General features: G+C 43.6%; 1 protein-coding gene across 9 annotated transcripts in view; it reads left to right on the top strand.

The window, feature by feature from the left end:
• LOC147029520 (uncharacterized) overlaps positions 1-19,502 on the top strand; it is a 114,195-nt gene extending 94,693 nt beyond the window's left edge. For 7 of the 9 annotated variants that reach the window (XM_085872607.1, XM_085872610.1, XM_085872608.1 and 4 more), the window contains 4 exons: positions 3,692-3,928; positions 7,776-8,826; positions 12,794-12,947; positions 16,418-19,502. In XM_085872607.1, coding sequence (XP_085728733.1) covers positions 3,692-3,928; positions 7,776-8,764 — 1,226 coding nt within the window. In that variant the 3' untranslated portion in view covers positions 8,765-8,826; positions 12,794-12,947; positions 16,418-19,502. The remainder of the gene's footprint in view (positions 1-3,691; positions 3,929-7,775; positions 8,827-12,793; positions 12,948-16,417) is intronic. The other 2 variants (XM_085872611.1, XM_085872609.1) reach the window with 2 other exon arrangements.
• Positions 19,503-22,764: the final 3,262 nt, after the last annotated feature.

The raw sequence follows: 22,764 nt of genomic DNA, 5'->3' as shown, positions 1-22,764 counted from the left end.
TCCCACAGGGGAGTGTGCTCGCACCACTCCTCTTTAACATCTACACCAACGACCAACCAAACAGTGTAGACACCAGCCGTTTCATCTATGCAGACGACCTTGGCATAGGTGCACAAGATGCCGATTTCAAAGTTGTTGAAGAGAGACTTTCCAACGCTCTAACACCCTACTATGAAGAGAACCACCTCCGTGCAAATCCATCCAAGAAACAGGTGTGTGCCTTCCACCTGCGAAATCGCGAAGCCAAGCGCCAACTGCAGGTCGACTGGTCAGGAATCTCTCTTGAACACTGTGAATACCCAATCTACCTAGGGGTAACCCGAGATAGATGTCTCTCTTTTAAGACTCATATTGAGAAGACCAAGTGCAAAGTGAGTGCGAGGAACAACATCATCAGTAAGCTCACTGGTTCAACTTGGGGTGCGAGCCCACAGACATTGAAGTCAACTGCACTAGCTCTTTGCTACTCAACGGCCGAATATGCCTGCCCTGTATGGGAACGAGCTACACATGCAAATAAGCTAGATCCCGTTCTCAATGTTAGCTGCTGCCTCATTACAGGCTGCCTTAAACCAACACCTACGGATCGTCTGTATATCCTGGCAGGCATAGCCCCACCAGAGATACGACGAAGTGCAGCAAGTAAGAAAGAGCGTCAACAACAGGTGACAGATGAAAGACATCCTCTCTTTGGCCATATGCCAGCCCAAAGCCGTCTGAAGTCTAGAAAGAGCTTCCTAAGGTATGTCATCCCCTTGAAACATCAAGCATAAGCAGGGAAAGAGTTATTCAATGGGAAGAAAGACTGAGCAACCTTACATTAACAACAACAATGGAGCTAAATGTGAGTAAGGCACTCCCCCCTGGAGCAGATTCAAGCTATGCAATGTGGAAATGCCTGAACAGACTAACATCTGGTGTTGGACGAACAAAAGTCACTCTCTCCAAATGGGGATACTTAAATGACAGGGATGCTGTGTGTAACTGTGGCACTGAACCACAAACCATGCAGCATCTCCTGACATTCCCCCTGCTGGAACAGCCCTGCACAACATCGGATTTGGCAGAGTTTAATTTTTAGGGTCAGCAATGTGCTCAGCTTTGGCTGAACCACATCTAGCCATGTGTACTGTAACTGCTGTTTTTGTGGACACGATAAGTATGTACTAGAAATAAGGTAATTCCATGGGCATATGTACTGAAGCAAGAACAGCGAATTACCCTTCTTTTTCTTCTCGTGTATGGCAGCTTGGCTGCCAGGAGCTTTCATTTTGTTGGGGCGCAGCTGTGCTGCTGATGCTGTGCCCTGACACCAGTACATTGGTACTCATTTCACCGACTTGGGAAGGATGATTGGCTGAATCAACCCCACCTCGTGTTAATTCAGCCTCAATTGCGCGGACTCAGGACCCTAAGACCCCAAGCCAGCCACCCGAGCTGCTAAGCCAACTCCAGGTTCTTAAGGAATCAACCAACTACCCACTGTCATGAGTTAAGATGTCACCATGGCTTTGTACATTATTTTTGGTCTTTCAAAGAAAAATAAATAAATAAAAATCCATAGATTTTATTTTGGTGTATTACAAGCTGGGCCTGGTTCATTTGAAACACTGGCTTCACATTTTTAAATGAAACCGCCAACAAGGTAAAAATTGCCTCATATTGTGCTGTGAATGACAATACGACAATTGAAAGAGATCTCATCAACTGATATTACAGAAAAGCCAAGTTTTTGTGTGTTGCTTCCTACTCCTTCCCCTTACCTCTCATTTTTCTTTGTTGTACTTCTCTTCATGCCTTTACATGCATCACTTTCAAATTCAGCACATTGAGATGATATCCCACAGTGGTTAGCTTGATCTGGTTTGGACTTACGATTGAAGAGAATGTTCCTTTCACCCTGTCAAATCACACACTTTCATCTTGCAACTAATTTGTTGTTTCCCTGCATGCTCATATAAAATTGATACTCTTGTCCCGTTTTCTCTCATGTGGAACTGTGCACCTGTGTATCAATTGGTACTTTTAACTCCTTTCCTTCAAGATTGCAGCCAATTGCCATTTCTCCCACACCTATTGTTACATGTTGACCTCAGGGCATTGTGAGTTAGTGCACCGGTCCAGATCCAGATCTTCACCAAAATCGAACCCATTCGTCCTTGTCACACACCCAACCTGTCCACAAAAATTTGTCCGAATCCATCCATATTTTTTCTGTCTTTATTTTTTATTTTTATTTTTTTTCTAATATCTAATTTCTAATATTTAGATATTTTTCTAAATATCCTGCAGACAGACAGATAGGGGTGAAAACAACCTCCTTCCACCTTCGGTGGCAGAGGTCGTAAGTACAAACGTTACAGCAATTCAGCTAAATGTTAACTCACTTCTCTCGATGTACAAACTCAGCTTAATCAAGCAGTTCACACATTAAACCCAGAGGGCCAGAAATGGGTGAAACGTCGGGTGGCAAGCCCCGTTGTTTTGGTCAAAGTGCGGAGGGTGCCCACAAATGGTGAAGCTGACACAGGCAGTCACATTCAATAAGTCCTTCGAGGGTGTATTCCTGAATCGTCGAAGCATCGAGGAGATCCCGATTCAGTAAATCCAGCTGCACCACAGATAATGAAGGAAACTCCAAGCTGAAAAAGACGATTTGATTGAACAACAGGAGAGGTTTGATGGACAATAAGGTCTAAAATTAAGCACCGGATAACACGCCGATAACCTTCTCGAAACGGGGCGTGAATCACCAAAATGGTGCCACCGAGGTAACACAAGGAGCAGCGATGATGTCGTTGCCGAGATAACAGAAATGCAATTTCCGACAGGCAGATCCAATGAATAGTCGAGGGAGTTCACCGAAGAAGAATACCTCAAAAGGGTAGATGTAGGAAGATGAGTTGAATCTCCTTCATGGACTTTACACAGTGGGTTAAAGTTGAGTCGTTGTAGCAAAGGAATCGATGAGTCATTAAACATTAACAGGTTTGCACAACCAAAATCTCTTATCTCTTCTTTACTGTGGAAGTCGGAATTAAATGGAATGCACCACTGGAAACAAAGCGTAGCTGCTTAAGATAAGTCCCAAAGGAACACACCCTTATGCCTTGTTGCTCTCCGTTGTCCTTTCCTCCCTTTTTCCCTTTCCAAAATGTTGTTTTTCCACTGTTGTTATTGTTGTTGGCGTGACTCCCTTTGTCGGAGTCCGGAAACTTGAGAGAAAATGTAACCTTAACCAATCACAATTAAATCTTATAAAAAAGTATAGACTGGTCCGAAACACGATCCACGAGCTTTTCATTCTCACTAACCATGCCCCTGGTCTTTGTGGTGCCTCATCAGGTCCCTCTCCTGTTTGTCTGTCCTTTATCTACTCGCTTCCCTCCTCCCCGTTCCTAGTTTGTCGACCCTCTCGCCAGTGTTACCTCTTTCATGAGCCTCTTCCATTGTATTCAATAAAATATTATATTTCATTTATAATGGACTGGGGTGGAGTGATGTGAGGTGACAAAAGTTGAAGAATAACTTTATTTGAGGGGGCAGGGGGAAGATGAAAGCAACTATAATAATTGGTTCACACATTTGAGACACGAGATTGCCTGTTTGAGTAACATTTCCTGTGAAGATGATTGGCATTCTGATGGAGAATTGATGTTTTGTTCATCCGTACTTGTGCTTGTCTTCTCAGCATGGAAAGTTTTTCAAAAGACCTGCTCAATTTGTAAGCTCTATGGTCGAGCTATATTGGCGACTCCACTACAAATGACAAAGTGGCTTTGTGTGGAAGGATTTCCAAGCAGCACCAACATGTTCACTCTCCATCAATATTTTCAAAAGGAAGCAGAAATCTGTGGTGGGAATATAAACAGGATGTCAATGGAAGAGCACAAACAAATGGCATATCTGCAATTTGACAGCTCTGAAGGTAAATTGAAATCTCAGAATGTTATTAATATTTTGTTCAGTAGATGTTCAAACGTGAATTGAAAACTTCCACAAAACTCAATGAAAGAAACATTTTGTTGTTTTGGAAAGTGTTTTGCTTTCAATCTTTATGCCTGGTGTTGGCTTCATGGTTAGGGTGGCGGGATTTGGATCCGAGTGTCCTGAGTTCAAATCCCACTCAGCTGTTGAATTAATACCAGGTGGGGTTAACTCGGCCTGTCATCCTTCCGAGGTCAGCAAAATGAGTGCCAGCTTGCTGGTATCCTGTGTCAGAGTGGCGACCCATCCAGAATTGTGGCCACTAAGTCAAGGGGACTGCTTTGGCAGCACCAACGCTCTGCCCAGAGTATGGTCCCAATCTCCTCCTCCTCCTTTTAATCTTTGTAATCATCTTCTTGGCTTTATTACCCTTGCCAAAGGAGAGGGTATTGCATTTGGGTCCGTTTGTTTGTCTGTCTGTTTGTCCACACAGAACTTTCATGTTTTTCTCTGCAACTTCTTTTGGGATTCAGAGGAAATTTTCACCATTGGTGCAACTACCTATGTAGAATGCTTTAATGATGATTATGATGTCATTGGTCACGTGGTGTGGCAGCCATATTGGAAAAATGGAAAATGTTTTGACTTCTGTACCTCTGAAACCGTACCAAGGGAAAAATTGAAACTTGGTACATCGCAAGTACTCCTCGTGGCGAATGAGTGCGATTTTTTTTTTTTTTTTGCATGACGTCATCGGTGCCTTTGTTGTGACATCAGAATTGCATATGTAGAACGCTACATCCGATCAGTATGAACATTTTTGAGGGTCATCTCGGAATAAAATAGTGCACAATTTTTTTTTTTTGATTGTCATTGGTCATGTGATTTGGCAGCCATTTTGTTTAAAAAAAAAACTTTCAAAAATCTTCTCTGAAATGGCTGAACAGCTCAAGGCGAAACTTCAAATGAATGTTCCCCAAGGTATGCATGTACATTGTTGTTAAGGAATAATTGATGTTACATGGCTTAGCAGTGATATTAGATTTAAGAAAAATGTTATTTAATGTTTCCTCTGAAACCACTTTGGCAATTGTCATGAAACTTTACAATTGTGATCCAGTAGTGATGGGAATACTTGTTTTAAAATTCAACTTGATCGGACACACAGTCTGGCAGATAGAATTATTATTTTTTCTTTGATGTGTTTTTATTTATTTATTCACAAGGCTCAATTAGCTGTGTCTGGATGAGTTTGAGGGGAGAGGAGTAACAGCTGAAATGTGAATCCTATCCAGGTTCCTCCTGATGACTTCATCTTTTCTTTTTGCTTGTTTGGGTTCCTTCTGATGACTCCATTGCAGGACTGGACCTATTTGGTCTTCCATCTGATCTGAATTGAATTGATTTAAATCCCATTCTGAATTCAATGGAATAATAATAATAATAAACGGCGTGGGTCAGGGTCAGGTGTCCGATTAAAGTGGAGTTGCATCAAAGATATGCGAAGGATATGTTAAACAGCTGTTGAACCGGAAAGGAAGCAGTGACAAGCTGGAGCTAATGTGTTCTGTCGAGGGGAAAGTGGAGTTGGTAGAGCTCACAGAGGAGGAAGTGTGGACGATATTGAAGAGGATGAAGAAGGGAAGATGGCCAGGCATTGATGAGTTGTGTACAGAGATGATAATTGCAGCGGAAGGAGTCGGAGTCATTTGGACAAAGAGGCTGTTGAACATATGTCTGCATGAGAGAGGGTTAAATTCCATTGGATTGGAGAACAGGGTTAATTGTGCCGATATGGAAGGGGAAGGGTGATGTTCAAGATCTGGGGAAGTACAGTGGCGTTATGCTCCTAAGTCATGTCATGAAGATGCTGGAGAGGATTCTGGATGGGAGGATAAGGAAGAGTGTGGAAATGGAGATTGGAGAAGAGCAGCAAGGGTTTAGAAAGGGTGGAGGATGACAGATGGGATGTTCACACTGAGACAGCTGGTGGAGAATAGGTTGGAGGTGCAAGGTGAGATGGCATTGTGATTTGTGGACCCGGAGAAGACCTGTGACACTGTCCCGAGAGAGATGGTCATGGTGACACTGAGGTGGATGGGAGCGCCAGAAGCAGAAGTTAGGGTGGTGGAGGGAATGTACAAGGGAATGAAGGGAAGAGTCTTGGTTGGTCCTGGGATGTCTGAGAAGTTCAGCATGAACATTAGTTTGAGGCAGAGAACATTTCATTTCAGCCCACTCATGTTTATCATAGTGATGTAGCTGGAAAGCTGGATGGTGAGCTTGAGAGGGTAGTATGGGGAGGATGCTGCATGTGGACAATCTGACTTGTGGTGGAGAGTGGACAGGAGATGCAGGAAGTACTGGGGGAGTGGAAGGAGGCATTTGCGAAGCATGGACTGAAGATGAGCATGAAGAAGACTGAGGTGATGTGGGTCAGTCAGCAGAGAAAAAAAGAATGAATATCAGGCTGGAGGGGAAGGAGATCAGACGGGGAAATACGTTTTGAGTATTTTAGAGGAACATTGACCGGGGATGGTAAGTCCGAGGCAGAGGTGCTGAGGAGGATTCAGGTGGGGGTGAATGCATGGAGGAGGGTGGAGGGAGTAATGGCAGACAGAAAGATATCAAGAAAATTGAAAGGGAAGGTTCTGATATCGTCATGTGTAACGCCGGTCAACCTTTACGGTCTGGAGACGTTGGCACTGACATAGAGACAACAGGGGCTGCAGGTTTGCGAGAACTGGGTCAGGAGGATTGCAGGAGTGAAGAGGGTGGATGGAAGGAGGATGAAAGAACTGAGGAAGGAGATTGGTGTTTGGATGAGTTTGACAGGGAGTTCGATGAAATGCCGGCTGAAATGGGCTGAACACGTGGTGCGGATGGGGGAAGAGACAATGGCAATCAGAGCAGATGGGTTGGGGGATAAAGGTTGGAGGAAAAGTGGTTGACCGTGGTTGACATGGGAGGTTTGTGTGAGGAGCGATATCTGTAAGGTATGGGTGGTTGGAGAGTGGAGAGAGTTGATTGAGGACAGATGGAGGTGGAGGAGTATTGTCGTCAAGGCAGGGCAGACGCTTGGGGCCATCGGACCTCAACCCTGATAAAGGGAAGAGTTGGAGGAGAAGAAGATCCACATTATCCTGACAGCAAATTTGAAAGTTGCTTTGGGTGCATATCCCAAAAGTTATCGTGGTATCTTTATCATCGTCATTGTACATGAGATAGCCAGCTTAACATTTTACCAAAGAATGTCAGGCTTGATAATTTGGTGCTCAAACTAACACCGTAACCAACAGCAGTTTCACAAAGCCTGGTGTTGGCTTCATGAATAAGGTGGCTGGCTGAAGATCTTTGGGTCCTGAGTTTGAGCCTCTGTAATTCTGTTGAAATAACACCAGGTGGTTGACTTAGCCTGTCATCCTTCTGTGATCAGCAAAATGAGTACCAGCTTCCTAATAACAGGGTTACTGCATCAGCGGCACAGCCGCACAACCAGAAAATGATGCAATCCCATTCTGTATTCGTACAGTTTTGTACGCAACCACAGGCTGCGTACAAAACAACAAGCAGTTTTGCGTCTTATTCTTGGATAAATTGACCAAGGGCAGGATCGCTCAGACACGAGCACACAGTCAAATGGACAAGGCCATGTGACTTTGTTCATAACATGAACGATAAAATTCATTTCAAAAGGCATGAAAGCAAGTTAATTTTTTTTTTCAGTGTGTGGAAATATGTCGATAATGGTTTGCACTACAGTCTTTTAAAAGTTTGCATTTGTTCTGCTCTCCACTTGTGTAACTTGCAATATTTATCACTGACCCTGATTTATATTTACCTTGCAGTGGCAAAACAAGTTTTGGCAAAGCAACGTTGCCTTCAGCAGACATCCACACAGATGTTTGAATACAACAAAGAAGACGACATTGTAGTTCGGGGACATACAGTTGCAGCAGAGATGCCAAAGAAAGTGACATGCCACATTGACCACAACATCTTGAAGTTGATTGTAAAGAACCCTTTCTTTACAAAGTACATTCAAAGTAAATTTAAAAGCATTTCTGCAGAGTTGCAATTTCACCAGTCCACATCATCAGTTGTGGTGATACCAAGATTTAAGATTGAAGCAATGTCCTCTTTAAATCTGGCTCAGCATTGGAAGATTGCTGTCCATAAAATGTTTGAAGAAACAATGAACAACTTTGGTGGAAAAACATTTGCTGTCACTCATCCTGAGGTGTGGAAAAGAGTGCAGAATGAAATGACACAGCTTACGACGAATGCAAGAATTATCAATTTTGATAATTCTTCATTGAACATACATTTGTTTGCTGAAGTGAAGGATTTAAAGATTACCGGCAAGACAATAGAAAAGGCAGTTGCAAAAGCTCACAAAGACATTAATGCTGATCCTCGTTTCATCAACAAAATCATAACTCTGAAATTTTCAGAGTTTGAACTTCTGAAGAAGTTAAAAGTCGAGGTGAACATGAAAAAAGATTTCCCTTTTGTAGTTTTGGAACTTCGGGGTGAAACGAATAGCCTCTCATTTGAAGGAATGAAGAAATATTTTAAAGGTGTGCGAAACAAGGTGAAAAAGTCGATACGTACATTCACCCAAAAGAAAATCTCACTGACAAGTGAAGTCATACAGTTCCTTCAAAATGCTGAAATACAGCAAGCTATTAATGAGAGGTTTGAAGAAAATTCCATCACTGCTCACATCATTTGTTCAGAAAAAGTTTATCTGCATTCAACAAAAGATTGTTTGCAGATTGCAGAGACTTTCTTAAAACAATTGCTATCCATAAGGCATGTCCTCATTCCAAAGTAAGAGAGAAGATGCGCAGAAGAGCACACATCTCCATGATTGCTGGGAACCTCAAGGATTCCAAGGTACATAAGGTTGCTTGTAATAATGATGGACTATTGGAGGGTTAACACTGATTATCTTTCCTTTTTAGGGATTTTCTTTGTGATACGCATGTTCAAAGTGTACGTGTCATAAAATAGGTCAACTTTGAGCATCGATTTGTATCACATGTCAAATCATTTTCTTTTTTTCATTGGAGTAATGTTTGAAGGAATTGGATTTATGTTTGCATTCATAAATATTTTGGAAGTATTTTCAACATGGTAACTGATTTTCCAAAAGTTTCCCAAAACATGGCGAATGGCAGCTCTCAGAGAATGAGGTAAGGCGAGTAATACAGCTCATATGCTCTGAACATTATGATTGTGAAAAGGCAATATAAAATATTGTTGATGGACCAGATGTTTGTTGTTTTTCCAAAACCAAGTCTGTGTGATGGAAGGGAAATTTGCCATTCTGCATGGTATCGAACAAACGTCAGAAGTTTTGAAAATTGTTAATCCAGATGTGATCCCATCCTATTGTACACCGCTCCTTCCCAATGCCATATGCAGGCAATGCATGACGTCATCGCCAGACCCCGAAAGAAAGGAGTACTCAGTTTTCACTCCGTTTGTTTGTTTTCTTGTTTGTTTTCTTCTTTTTTTTGCATTCAATGTCGCGGCTCTTATTGAAAGCAAACACACAGAACGTACAAGGGGAGCAGGAAATAAGAGGGGTTGGAGAGGGAAGGACAAAACAATGGGGAACAGAGACATGAGGAGATCTGTGGAAGGGAGAGGGATGGGGTGATGGTACACAGGGACTTTCAGATCCTCATACGACAGGGAACTTTTGGGAAGGAAGGCAGGGAATTTGAAGGAGGTGGCTTTGGGGTGGATTAATGGGGGTAGAAGAGATTGTGGTTTTGGAGGGGGGAAGATAAGAGATGGTGGTGAACAGCTGTTTTGAAGACCTGGAGGGAAGAGTGGGATTGAAGAGAGTGTGGCAGTTTGTTACAAAGTTGGGGAAAAAAGAGGAATGAAAGAGTGGAGGTGAGCAGTGATTCTTGATATTGGTAGTTTTACCAGAAGGGTGTTACTGTTGGACCTTGAGCACCCTGCGTAAATATGGTGGGACATATCGCAGACAGAGGAGGGGGTGAGGCCAGAGAGGAGATGGTAGAAGACAGAAAGACCACTGACCTGCTTGCGGTGAGAGAGTGAGAGACCCAAAGACTCAGCCTCATCATGGGAAATTCCAATGATCCGAAATGCCTTGGTTTCCACAGCGTGAAGCTGAGAATGGTGAGAGGTGGGAGCACCAGCTCAGAGGGGAGAGTAGTACTCCATCAGGCTGTGAAAAAAAGATTTGTACGTGGTCAGGTGCTTAGGTGTGCCAAAGAAGGACTTTGCATGACGGAGGATGCCCAATCGGCGACTGGCTTTGGAGGCCAGTTTTGAAATGTGACTTTCCCAGGAACGATCATGGCAGATTGTGAGACCCAAAAGCTTGAATGAAAGGACTTCTTCAAGAGGATTGTTGAGAAAGTAGAAGGGGAAGTTTTCCAGATGCTCCTTTTGGAGAGACCAAGTGAGAGTGTGAGATTTGTCAGGATTGAAAGACATGTTCCACGTGTTTGACAAGCCTGTGATTTTATCCAGATCTGCAGAGAGTGAAGAGGCTGCTGCTTGCCGATCTGAGGAATGACAGATGGTATGATAGAGGGTGTAGTCATCAGCAAAGAGATAAAGATGATTTTCCATTGTCAGAGATCATTCATAAAAACCAGAAGAAGAACAGGGTCCAGAATGCTGCCTTGAGGAACTCCAGCCTGGACAGGAAAAGGGGATGAAAGAACTCCATTAAGGGCCACACGTTGGCTGCGACAGACAAGGAAGTCTGCGAGCCTTGAGTGCAGATGGCCTTGGTTACCATCGGAAGAGAGTTTGCTGAGCAGGGCAGTGTGCCAGACCGTATTAAAAGCACGTGATTTGTCCAGGGAGAGGACTCTGATTACATGTCTGGCATTGGGGACCTCCATTCATTGTTGGGAGATCAGAAGCAGCATAATCAGGGTCGAGTGACCTGGTCTGAAACCAAATTGATGATCGGAAATCAAGCCATTGGAGAAGACAAAGGATGTAATGGCTGAAGCGATGATGGATTCCACAACATTGCTGAGGATTGGGAGAAGGCTGATTGGTACAGAGGTCCAGGGATCTGTTTTTGCACATTTTTTATTCGGAGAGGTCATGTTTGCTGATTTCCAAGCAGACGGCAGATGACCTTGAGCAAATGAGAGGGTGAATAAAGCAGAGAGAGGGTGAGCACGAGCATCAGAGCAGATTTTTCGGACATGTCGGCTGATGCCGTCTGGACCGGTTGCAGAATCTGAGTCGAGGTTTGACAGCAAGCTCTCCACCTTGTGAGGAGAAAAGGACACGGAGTCCAGGAACAACTGGGTGCGATTGCCTGAGGTGGGTACAGAAAGCGATGAGTTTGGGACACAATATTTAGAAGCAAACATGGAGTTTAGGCATTCAGCCTTTTCACTTGCAGTGTCAGCTGTGTGGCTATTTGAGGTAAGGGAGGGGGTGGAGGGGGAATATCCACCAGAAACAGACTTAACTAGATGCCAGCAGGATTTTGAGGAGGGAGACCGGTTTAAGTGTTCAGACTTGAGATTATAAATATGTTGTTTTCTGTCTCTCCTAAGGGGAGACACACACTTGTTCCAATCTTTGTGGAAGGAATTGAGATCGCCTCATGGAAGGCTAATCCAACTGGAGGCAAAGGCAAGTTGTTTCAGGACAACTGCCTCACCACAAGCTTCAGTGTACCATGGGTGAGAGGAAGGAGAGGCCAACTGAAGATGAGATGGGATAAATCTGTGCATGAGAGAGAGCAAGTTTCTTTGAAAGAATTCCCAGGATGAGTTGATGGAAGACCAGTCTCGAAGTTTGATGGCTGCTTGAAGTCCCTGCCAGTCGGCCTGAGTGAAATGCCAGACTCAACGGCGTTGAGGTGGTTCTGTAATAACAGCCAGAGATGACTACTTTGACAAGCATGGCCTTGGTTATCATAGGAAGAGAGTTTTCTGAGCAGGGCAGTATGCCACACCGTCAGATGAACCGATTGGGGCAGAGGAGAACAGCAGATATTTTCAGGGAAATTGTTCAAAATCAGATCCAGAAGAGATGGAATACCACCCATCCATCTATTGGGACCATACTCTGTGGAGAGCGTTGGTGCTGCCGAAGCAGTCTCCTTGACTATTTGGGTACATTCCTGGATGGGTTGCACTCCGACACAGGATACCAGCAAGCTGGAACTCATTTTGCCGACCTCGGAAGGATGAGAGGCAGAGTCAACCCCACCTGGTATTAATTCAACAGCCGATGGGGGGATGGAGTAACGTTGGTTGAGATCCAGGTCGGGAAGTTTACAGATTGTATCAGTCCAAATGAGTCGCAGAAGTATTTTGCTGAAGTGTCATGGTCGGTGAGAGAGGTACCCACACCCAGTCATTATTTATTATGGCAGGGTGTATCCACACCAGAAAAATTATTCTTGTTTGTTTGTCCGGGCGATATCTCGGCCATCCTTTGAGCGAGGAAGCTGAAATTTGGGGGCAAAAGTGAAGATGTGCTTCTCCAAAATCGTTATTTTTATTTTTTGATTCATCAATTAATTGATTAATTACTCAATTATTTTCGATTTATTAATTACTTTATTTTTTTCTCATCCTGGCAATTTCTCAAGCACCTTTTGAGCTAGGAAGCTGATATTTGGCCAGGACAGTCATCAAGTGATTTGGCTATAAACAGCATATTTAATTTGTTGATTCATCTATTGATTGATTAATTACTTAATTTTCAAAAAGTTATGGAATCGGATGAAACAGTGTTAAGTTTAGGTATGCGATTTGGCAGCTCGACCGAGTACTGTTCTTATTTTCTATGAAATGCTGATAATTGCTTTGGCTAATTTGAGCATTTCTTCTTCAAGTCAAAAGTCCCTCTTAACATTCAAGAAGAGAAGAGAAGAGAGAAGTGGAAAAAATATGGAACACCGAATGGAGAATGAAAATCAAGAGAAACAAGGACCAGAAAAGCATAAATAGGATGAGTGTCGCAAAAAAGATGGAACCAAGAGCAAAGAGGTCAGTGATTTTGCAGCATTAGAATGTGACGAATTGCAGGTTGCAGATGGTGTCTGTAAAATACATAAAAGACTGCAGAAAAAGGAGTGCATCCTTTACAAGATCAACGGGAATTGTTTGACGTTAATTCAGATAGCTTTTCAGAGGTAATGGATATTACACTTGATTGGAAAAGGTTATTAATTCATCATGTAACATGCTCTATGCAGAGCATTGTTACTGCTGAAGCACTTTATTATTGGCTGGGGTTACAATCCCCGAAAGGGTCACCACTCAGACGCAGAATTTGGCTTCTTTTTATTTATTTATTTATTTATTTATTTTGGAAGGTGCAGGGGCCGTGCTTCCTGAAAGAATTCACTTCTGTAAGCAGCTGTTTATTGATATAGCTTACTGATATTTTGACCATTTTTGTTTCAGTTGGAATGTAAACAGATTTGAATGTCAATGAAATACTTTTCGTCCCCAACCGGTTTCACTGGAGGGGGCTATAGATTTGCTCTCCATCTGTCCATCCGTCCGTCTGTCCGACTGTCCATCCCACCTGAGATTTTTCCGACTTTTTTCTCATACCCTTTAATATATTCCACTGAAACTTGGTATGTGCCTTTATTATGATAAGTTACAGAATTTGTTCAAGTTTCAGGACGTTTCAAGTATTTTTCACAGTTAATGCTTTTTTAGACTGAGAAAAAATCACATATTGTACACGGGTCAGTGTTCAGTTGCTTCCACCCAACTGTGTTACACCCATTGCTTGGACAGCTGGCCTAACTCCACCCCAATAAAATCATGTGCCACCATTGCATGAAGCAGCACAGATCGGCAGGCCTAATGCCTGGGTGTTAGTCCATGGCCCAGTGCAATTGCAATGATCCCAGGTATATAACCACAATGTATTAAATATGCCTATAATCTGTACACATGTTTTTACTTCATGTTATGCACATCAGGTTATGAAGTAGCACAGATTAGCATGCCTCAGGCCTCACTTCCGTGTGTCACTCAATGGCCTAGTGCAATTGGAATGATCCCAGGTATATCACCACAATGTATTATATACTATGCACACAAGTCGTGTGCATGTTTTTGCTTCATGTATGTACATCGGGTTTTTAGCTTATCTGGAATTGGAATTCCAGAGAAGGCATTGTCATGGAGCACTGTCCATCCATCCATCTGTCCGTCCGTCCGTCTCCCATTTCGACTTCTCTGACCAAACTGCTGGGCGATCCGGCTGAAAATTGGCAGCAATGTTCTGCTCTTGACTGGTAACGGGGATTGCAAAGCTCATTCCGGTATGTAACTTTAAGTACGTCAAAATGGCGGACTTCGTAAATTTCTTCAAATATCCTCTTCTCCACACCCACCTGTCAGAATGCTCCCAAATTTCGGTTGCAACATTATGACAGGGTCCTGATGTTAAATTTTGGTGGTCATGCCAATCACTTGACCAGAAGTGTGTCAGAATGGCCGACTTGGTCAACTTTTGGGAAAATTGCCTTAATGCCATGATAGAATGCTGCTGCGTGATTGAATCTGCCTCCAGACCCAACAATCAGAATGCTGCTAAATTTGGGTTACAACATAAGGCCAGGGCCCAGATAAGCCACAGGTCCAGTGCTCCTATTTTTTATAACATGAAATAGGCAAAGCTTCAAAACAAATGAAACACAGTGGGTGAAAGAGTTTCTTCTTATTCATTTTGTGTCCGATATCTGCTTGAGTGTGCGTTCAAGCAAATTAATTTCTATCTCCGGTTTCTTGTCCTAGTTGTCTTTATTAATATCTTATCCACAAAAGATATCAAGAAATGAAAATGGTTTTTCCTTTTATTTTATTCAATCGACCCTCTTCTTCATTTTGGTTCCTGTGCAAAGAAATATTTACATCCTGAACATTCATTGGGATTGGTAGGGGATATGTATTGCAAAGCTATTCTTGCTCTTGTGGTTGTTACTTTTGAGGGATTCAAGGCCTTCCTTTTGAGGCTCATTCAGGATCTGTTTCTGAGGATTGAACAATTGCAATGAATGATTACTGCTTTTCAGTGATGCATTAATTATGCCTCCGCTACCTGTTTGAAATTTTGATGCGGTGTTGTTGACCCTGTTGGCCTTCATCTCAAAAGGAACAAGCTCATGATTGTTCCATTATATCAAACCATAGTTCTGTGTGGATTTGTCGACTTTTTCTGGTTGGTGACGAGGCTGGAAGGGTTGAGAGACTGAACTTCAAGTGGTTTGTCAAGGAAGTCAATTGGAGGGTTCATCAGATGAACCTTTCACAGAAACTGAGTGAGAGTGTGAGATTTGCCAAGGTTGTAAGACATATTCCAAGTGTTGCACCAGCTTCTGGTTCTATCATCGTCTGCAGAGATCTTGTATGTCTGCAGAAATATCGTATCAGAGTCCTGTACATAAAAGACACAGATACCTTCCATTTTTGAAAACTTCAATGTCGTAATTATGTTGGGCATTCAGGCCACAATTCCCAAACCAACCATTTACCCCTTTTTAATGAGATTCGAGTTGCATAAAATCCAAATCACATTCCGGTGAGTAATGACAGGAATGTTTCAAAATACATACATTGATCGATATTGCATTAACATTTCGAAATTCTGGTTTGCTAGATTTCATACAAGCATTAAATTCAATATGGAGGAAGACCATCATGCAGCCAAAAATCCCAACCACTCCTCCAACCCCACTACCAGCAAAAACATCCAAATTTTCTTTCCATGCAGCAGAGATCTTGGAGGAAAATAAGGAGTGTGGCACACCAATTGCATAAAACAAAGAAATGAAATATCATCTCCAATTCATGACAAGCTATTGTCTTAAATTAATATAAAATTAATGCTTCCCCCTCACTCCACCCAAGCTCTCCCAGCTTCCCTCCTCATCCTGCACTCTCCCCACCCTGCCCCCCATCCTAAAACCCACCAACCTCCCCATCTTGCACTCTCTTAATGCCTCCTTCCCTGTTCCTAACTGTCTGGACCTAAAATAACAACCTTCACTCCAACCTGACATCTCTCAATTCAGGCCACTGCTGATAAACTGGATGGACATCCATCTGTTTGATGGAATCCTTCCTCCCACAGGTAGTCCATGACTTCTTAGTGTCTCTCGCTGGCTGCTGCCTCCTCCAATTTGATTGGCCTGAACCCCGCCTTGGCGGCGGAATTGCACTTCGCATCAATAACTCAATTTCTCACTGTCCATGTACTGATCTTTCACCTCGCAACCCCCAGGAGTACCTTTGGCTGTGACTTCCGCTCCGCCTCCTCTTCTTGTTTATCTGTGTGTTGTACCATCCTCCAAACAGTGACGACTTGATCATCATCTCTCTCAGCCAACATGGACCAACTTTTAAGCACCCATCCCAACTCTCTTCCTTATCATATGTGGCGCTTTCAATTGTCACCATGCCAATTGGATGCGTGTTGGTACCTCTCCCACCAGACATGTCACTTCAGCAAAGGACTTCTGTGACTACATGGGACTGATTCAATCTGCAAACATCAATCTTCTGGTTCGGGGTTGCTTCACGTGCAGATCAGATCTACTCCTTCCACCTGAATCAAAGTTAAGTTTTCCGAACCGGACCCATCGTGTTTTTCTGTTATGTTTTAGTCCCTGTGTGATGTTTGTGTTTTCTTCAAAAAAATTTCATGATATATATTGGTTCATGAAAAAAATAAGTGACCACTATATTCGTTATTGTTGTGTGTCTGTCTGTCTGTCTGTCCTGAGCATAGCTCCGTGGGTTTTGATCTGATCCTGATAAAATTTTTGTGGGAGGTTTATATCATGATCTAGTTGTGTTTTCCTGAGAATGGGCGTGGTGCGCCCATTATGGGCGGAGCCACGCCCAAAAAACGTGTTTTTAGGGGGTAGCCGATTTCAATTTGCATCTTCTCCGAGGGGTTTGTCGAATCTGGCAGGGGTTTTCAGTATTTGGTTAGCCCAATGGCACCTGCATAGCCCCACGGAGCTCGATTTTTCATTTTCGTCCCAAGGTCAAGGTCACAAGGTCACGAACTAAGAAAAGTGCGAATTTTGACATAAAAATCATACGACCGCCCAAACTTTGAGAGCTAGGATGACAATATTTTTTATGCATAATCTGGAGGTCATTTCCCACCTAAAGTCTTCAAACCATTTTGTTCTATCTCGAACACCTTGCCCGTGGCGCCCCCTTCAAATTTGTTTTTACGCTGATTTCATCAAAGTATGGATAATCCGAGGAGTGCGGAATGCCATATAGCCTATATGACATTACATTGTTCCTGGAATGTTCCAGAGGAAATTTTGCACCAAAGGTCATAATCCTTGACCTTTGACCTTTAAAGTTCACAATAGTCAAATTTTCAAAGTTGTGGGAATCGAACCAGGTTTTCGACCTTCTTCGACGAACTAACTCCAATAAGCTCCAGCACGTATTCTGTTTCCTTATTTTAATATCCACAACATTGTTTTGTGACCTTTTAAGGTTATGCGAAGGTCAAATTTTTTAAGTTGTTGAACGAAACCGGGTTTTCGACATTTTGCAGCGAATAACCTGTCACTCGTACCACATCATGTTGATCATTTTTATAACTTGGTCAAACATTATCACATTGTCTCATCCTTGACTTCTGAAACAATCTACATCGTCAAATACCGCTCGTGAACCATTGTCGTCTTCAGACTTGTCATACCTTGTTTTTGATATTGTTTAAAATCGTGTTTTCATTTTGCCTCCGCTGACTCGGATAACCAGGAACAAATCCCCTTGGTTTTGAGGTTGTTTTGTTTCTTGTTTCTCCCCCCCCCCACCCCGACAAAATTTTGGCCTTTCTGCCTTTTCAATGCTATCATAAAACCCAAAAAACTCTTTCACTCTAAAACACAATCTTATTCTGCCTTCTACTTGGACTTCCTATGCACCTCTTTTTCCTCTATCATTTTCTCAAAACAGTATTTCATTGAAGAAAACGCTTCTTCCTTTAAAAGCTTTGGAAATGTATTAACATGCTTTAATTCCCTCATTTCTTCAGCACAAACACACCACATTTTTCTTCATCATGATATATTCTTCTTCTTCTACTTCTTCTTATACTTATACTTCTCCTTCTACTTCTCCGTGCAAGTGTACATGCTGTGATTCATTGTTTTACACAAATGTCATTTCATTGTTTGCTCTCCTTGTAAATACTTGCATTTCGATTTCTGTGACTAACAGCCATAACCTCAAAAAACTGTCCTGACTTATTTCCTCCACCACCAAAGGTGGCAGGAGGTTATGTTTTCACCCCTGTCTGTCTGTTTGTATGCAAGATATCTCAAAACGTTGTGAACAGATTTGGATGAAATTTGGCGGCAGGTTTGGTGTGTGACGAGGACAAATGGATGAGGTTTTTGTGAAGATTCGGATCTGGATCCCGATAGGAGAATTTTTAATTTTGAAAGTGATTCTTCACTTTAAGATGATATATATTGCCTGATATTTCAAATATACATTGTGTACGCTATGTTTTACTGGATGAGGTATTGCGTGGCGGAGGTATTCACTCTGCCGAGTGCACTTCCAGTTCTGTCTATGCCTCTCCTTCTTCTTCTTTTTCATCTTCCTGCGTGTGGCAGCTATCGTTTTGTGGGGCATGACGATGCCGCTGATGCTGTTCCCCTGCAACAGTACACTGGTACTAATTTTGCCGACCGACCTCTGAAGGATGACAAGCTGAATCAACCCCACCTGGTGTTAATTCAGTGGCCAATGGAGCTCCAACTCAGGACCTTAAGATCTCAAGCCAGCCACCTCAACCACAAAGCCAACAACGGGCTTTGCTCTCATGGCGGCATAAGACAGCACAACCATGTTCCCCGCAATGATGCATCTCGTACCTACAGGCTGCAAACAAAATGATAATACTCCGCAGAGTATTGTGTTCTATGAACTCTCCAGTTTGTAATCGCAGTTAGATCTTAGATGCGTTTATGCAATGTTGGGTCCGCTCAGCCGACTGACTCGGATTTGTTGCGTGACCGCCTCACTGTACCCGCTCGCACTCGGTATTTTGCGTATGGTAACATGACTCTGGGCGTGGGATCCCGCAGGAAGCTATGGGGTGATTGGTGATTGTGGTCTCTTAAAAACATGCCATCCTCTCGGAGTTATCGAGAGGCGATGTCCATCACAATACACACAGTTTGTGCATCGGTCCAATTCATTTGTTCAAATCACTTGATTCCTCCACATCCACCCCTCCCCCAATATTTTGGCGGCATCAACTTGATTTAAAACAGCAGGCTCGATTAAGTAGTAAAAGCCAATGAAGCCTTTGTCTCTCCTGTGTGAAGCGGGTCCATCGCCGTTAAAAAACAAAACACACAGGAAATGAGACTTTGTGCTAAGGCGCGGCGGTGATGGCTAATTGTTAACCCTCAGCCAGGCAAAGATTCCCGGGGGGTTAAACAGCATGGTAAGACAGAATTTTTTCTTTTGTGTGAAGTTTGTAACTTCTTGCTGTTGTACCTTGGATAAAAACAGAGTGATTATGTATTCCATGACTCTCCTTGTCATATGAAGTAAGATTATTGACATTTCATTAGTCTCAGCTCAGCTATAAACTGTCATCCTGATGTTAAGCAGGCAAAGTGATTCATAAATGTGTGCTATCCCTCGGATGAATGTTAAATGGACGTTACATCTGCTGGCACGAGTATGTGGAGGGTAAATATCCCACGGTGTACTTTGTGAAGAGTAGGTGAGGTATCGCCGGAATCACCCAGCTCGTTCTGTCGTTTCCCTATTGATCCAGCACAGTCCGCACACCGGTTATCCAGGAAGATCTGCCCCACAAAGTTGCTCTTATAAGCTGGTGCGCACTCACAGCTCCGCTCAGCTGCACCTCATCCGGTGAGTCATTAGAGTATGCATCAAGGGCACGAGATCCGCCCCCCCCCCCTTTTTGCTGCGGCCGTCTACATGAAAGGTATCACGTGAGGTAGTGTAACCCTTTAGGATTGGCAGTACCAATCGGCGTTTATGGTCACCCAGCAACCCACTTAGCACGCAGAGTATCTGTGCCTGGGGGCCTCAGGACCGGACGTTCGGGAGGGACCCAATTGCTTCCCCTTGTGGCAAGCCTCGAACCCTGGATCCACGACAATATACAGCATGTTCTTTCAAAATGTTATGGACATATTCAGACAACACTTGGTGGACAGTTTGGATATGTGACGAGAGCCACTGCCTGCCCTTGCGACTCGCTCATGATGTGTTCAAAAGTTGAACATATGGAGAGCGAGCGACCAATATGACCCTTGCCTGGGGCTAGGGCTTGGGGAAAATGCAAGTGTGGATAATATGGAAACAGAGGTAAAATTGGGGATGAGGAGGGGGTGTAGTTCAATGGGTGCAGAAAAGATCATGATTTTGGATGGTGATTGATCTGAGATGGTTGTGATCAGCTGTCTTGAAGACCTGGGGGGAAAAATAGATTGAAGACAATTTGGAAGTTGGTTACACGGGCAGGAAAATGAGGAATATATGAGTGGAGGTGAGCAGTAATTCTGGATTTTGGGAGTTTTACTAGAATAGGATTGCTGGTGGATGGATTGCACCCTGTAGATACTTGGGGGTGGGGGGGGGGGAGAAAATGCGGAGAGGGCAGAGGGTGCAAGACCATAAAGGAGGTGGAAGAAGACAGAGAGACCACTGACCTGTGAGCGCAAGTGAAGTGATGGGCCCACATACTCAGCTTCATCACAGGAGTTCCAATGACCTTGAATGTCTTAGTTTCCTTGGCATCAAGCTGAGCAAGATGTGAGGCATGAGTGCCAGCCCAAAGGGGAGAGCAGTATTCCATCAAACTGTGGATGAAAACCTTGTCGGTGGATCGCAGTTCAGGTGGGCCAAGGAAGGACTTTGTAAGACGGAGGATGCCCAGTCAGCAACTGGCTTTGCAGGCTAACTTTGAAATGTGGCTTGCTGAAAAAAGATCATGGCTGACAGTGAGACCCAAGAGTTTCAGTGACTGGACTTGTTTCATGTTGAGAAAGGAGATGGGAGGATTTGTGGTATGGTCCTTTGAGTGTGAGACAGAGACAGAGATAGAGACAGAGACATATCTAATATATAATTTAAAGTTTTTCTTTGTTTGTTTGTCTGCACGTGCTAATCTCCTGAACGGTGAAAGATATGAGGAAACTTCTGTAACAAGAAATGTCAGGACGGCCCCCGGGAAAGTTATTGGCTCGGTGGTGGGGCCCCTCGTCCACGGGGGGGGGGGGGGGGGTGGGGGTCTTTCCCCCATCACCAACCTTCTTAGGCTATGGATGTCATGGCCCAAGAGGGAACTGATACTGGGCTTGTGTCACACCTACATACAGAAGATTAAATTCATTCAAAAATAACCCGGGCAACGCCGGGTGCATTCACCTAGTGTGTGTGTGTGTGTGTGTGTGTGTGTGTGTGTGTGTGTGTGTGTGTGTGTGTGTGTGTGTGTGTGTGTGTGTGTGTGTGTGTGTGTGTGTGTGTGTGTGTGTGTGTGTGTGTGTGTGTGTGTGTGTGTGTGTGTATATATATATACAGTGGGGAGAACAAGTATTTGATACACTGCCGATTTTGCAGGTTTTCCCACTTACAAAGCACGTAGAGGTCTGTAGTTTTCATCATAGGTACACTTCAACTGTGAAAGACGGAATCTAAAACAAAAATCCTGAAAATCACATTGTATGATTTTTAAATAATTAATTTGCATTTTATTGCATGAAATAAGTATTTGATACATCAGAAAAACAGAACTTAATATTTGGTACAGAAACCTTTGTTTGCAATTACAGAGATCAGACGTTTCCTGTAGTTCATAACCACGTTTGCACAGACTGCAGCAGGGATTTTGGCCCACTCTTCCATACAGATCTTCTCCAGATCCTTCAGGTTTCGGGGCTGTCGCTGGGCAACACAGACTTTCAGCTCCCTCCAAAGATTTTCCATTGGGTTCAGGTCTGGAGAGTGGCTCGGCCACTCCAGGACCTTGAGATGCTTCTTACGGAGCCACTCCTTAGTTGCCCTGGCTGTGTGTTTCGGGTCGTTGTCATGCTGGAAGACCCAGCCACGCCCCATCTTCAATGCTCTTGTTGAGGGAAGGAGGTTGTTGGCCAAGATCTCGCGATACATGGCCCCATCCATCCTCCCCTCAATACGGTGCAGTCATCCTGTCCCCTTTGCAGAAAAGCATCCCCAAAGAATGATACTTCCACCACCATGCTTCACGGTTGGGATGGTGTTCTTGGGGTTGTACTCATCCTTCTTCATCCTCCAAACACGGCGAGTGGAGTTTAAACCAAAAAGCTCTATTTTGGTCTCATCAGACCGCATGACCTTCTCCCATTCCTCCTCTGGATCATCCAGATGGTCATTGGCAAACTTCAGACAGGCCTGGACATGCGCTGGCTTGAGCAGAGGGACCTTGCGTGCGCTGCAGGATTTTAATCCATGACGGCGTCGTGCGTTAATTATGGTTTTCTTTGATACTGTGGTCCCAGCTCTCTTCAGGTCATTGACCAGGTCCTGCCATGTAGTTCTGGGCTGATCCCTCACCTCTCATGATCATTGAGGCTCCACGAGGTGAGATCTTGCATGGAGCCCCAGACCGAGGGAGATTGACTGTTATCTTGAACTTCTTTCATTTTCTAATAATTGCGCCAACAGTTGTTGCCTTCTCACGAAGCTGCTTGCCTATTGTCCTGTAGCCCATCCCAGCCTTGTGCAAGTCTACAATTTTATCCCTGATGTCCTTAGACAGCTCTCTGGTCTTGCC

Source organism: Eptatretus burgeri, chromosome 3, assembly GCF_056783735.1.
Source record: "Eptatretus burgeri isolate ZD-2024b chromosome 3, Ebu_testis_v1, whole genome shotgun sequence".
Taxonomy (NCBI): Eukaryota; Metazoa; Chordata; class Myxini; order Myxiniformes; family Myxinidae; genus Eptatretus; species Eptatretus burgeri.
This window is presented reverse-complemented; position numbering and strand designations above follow the sequence as displayed.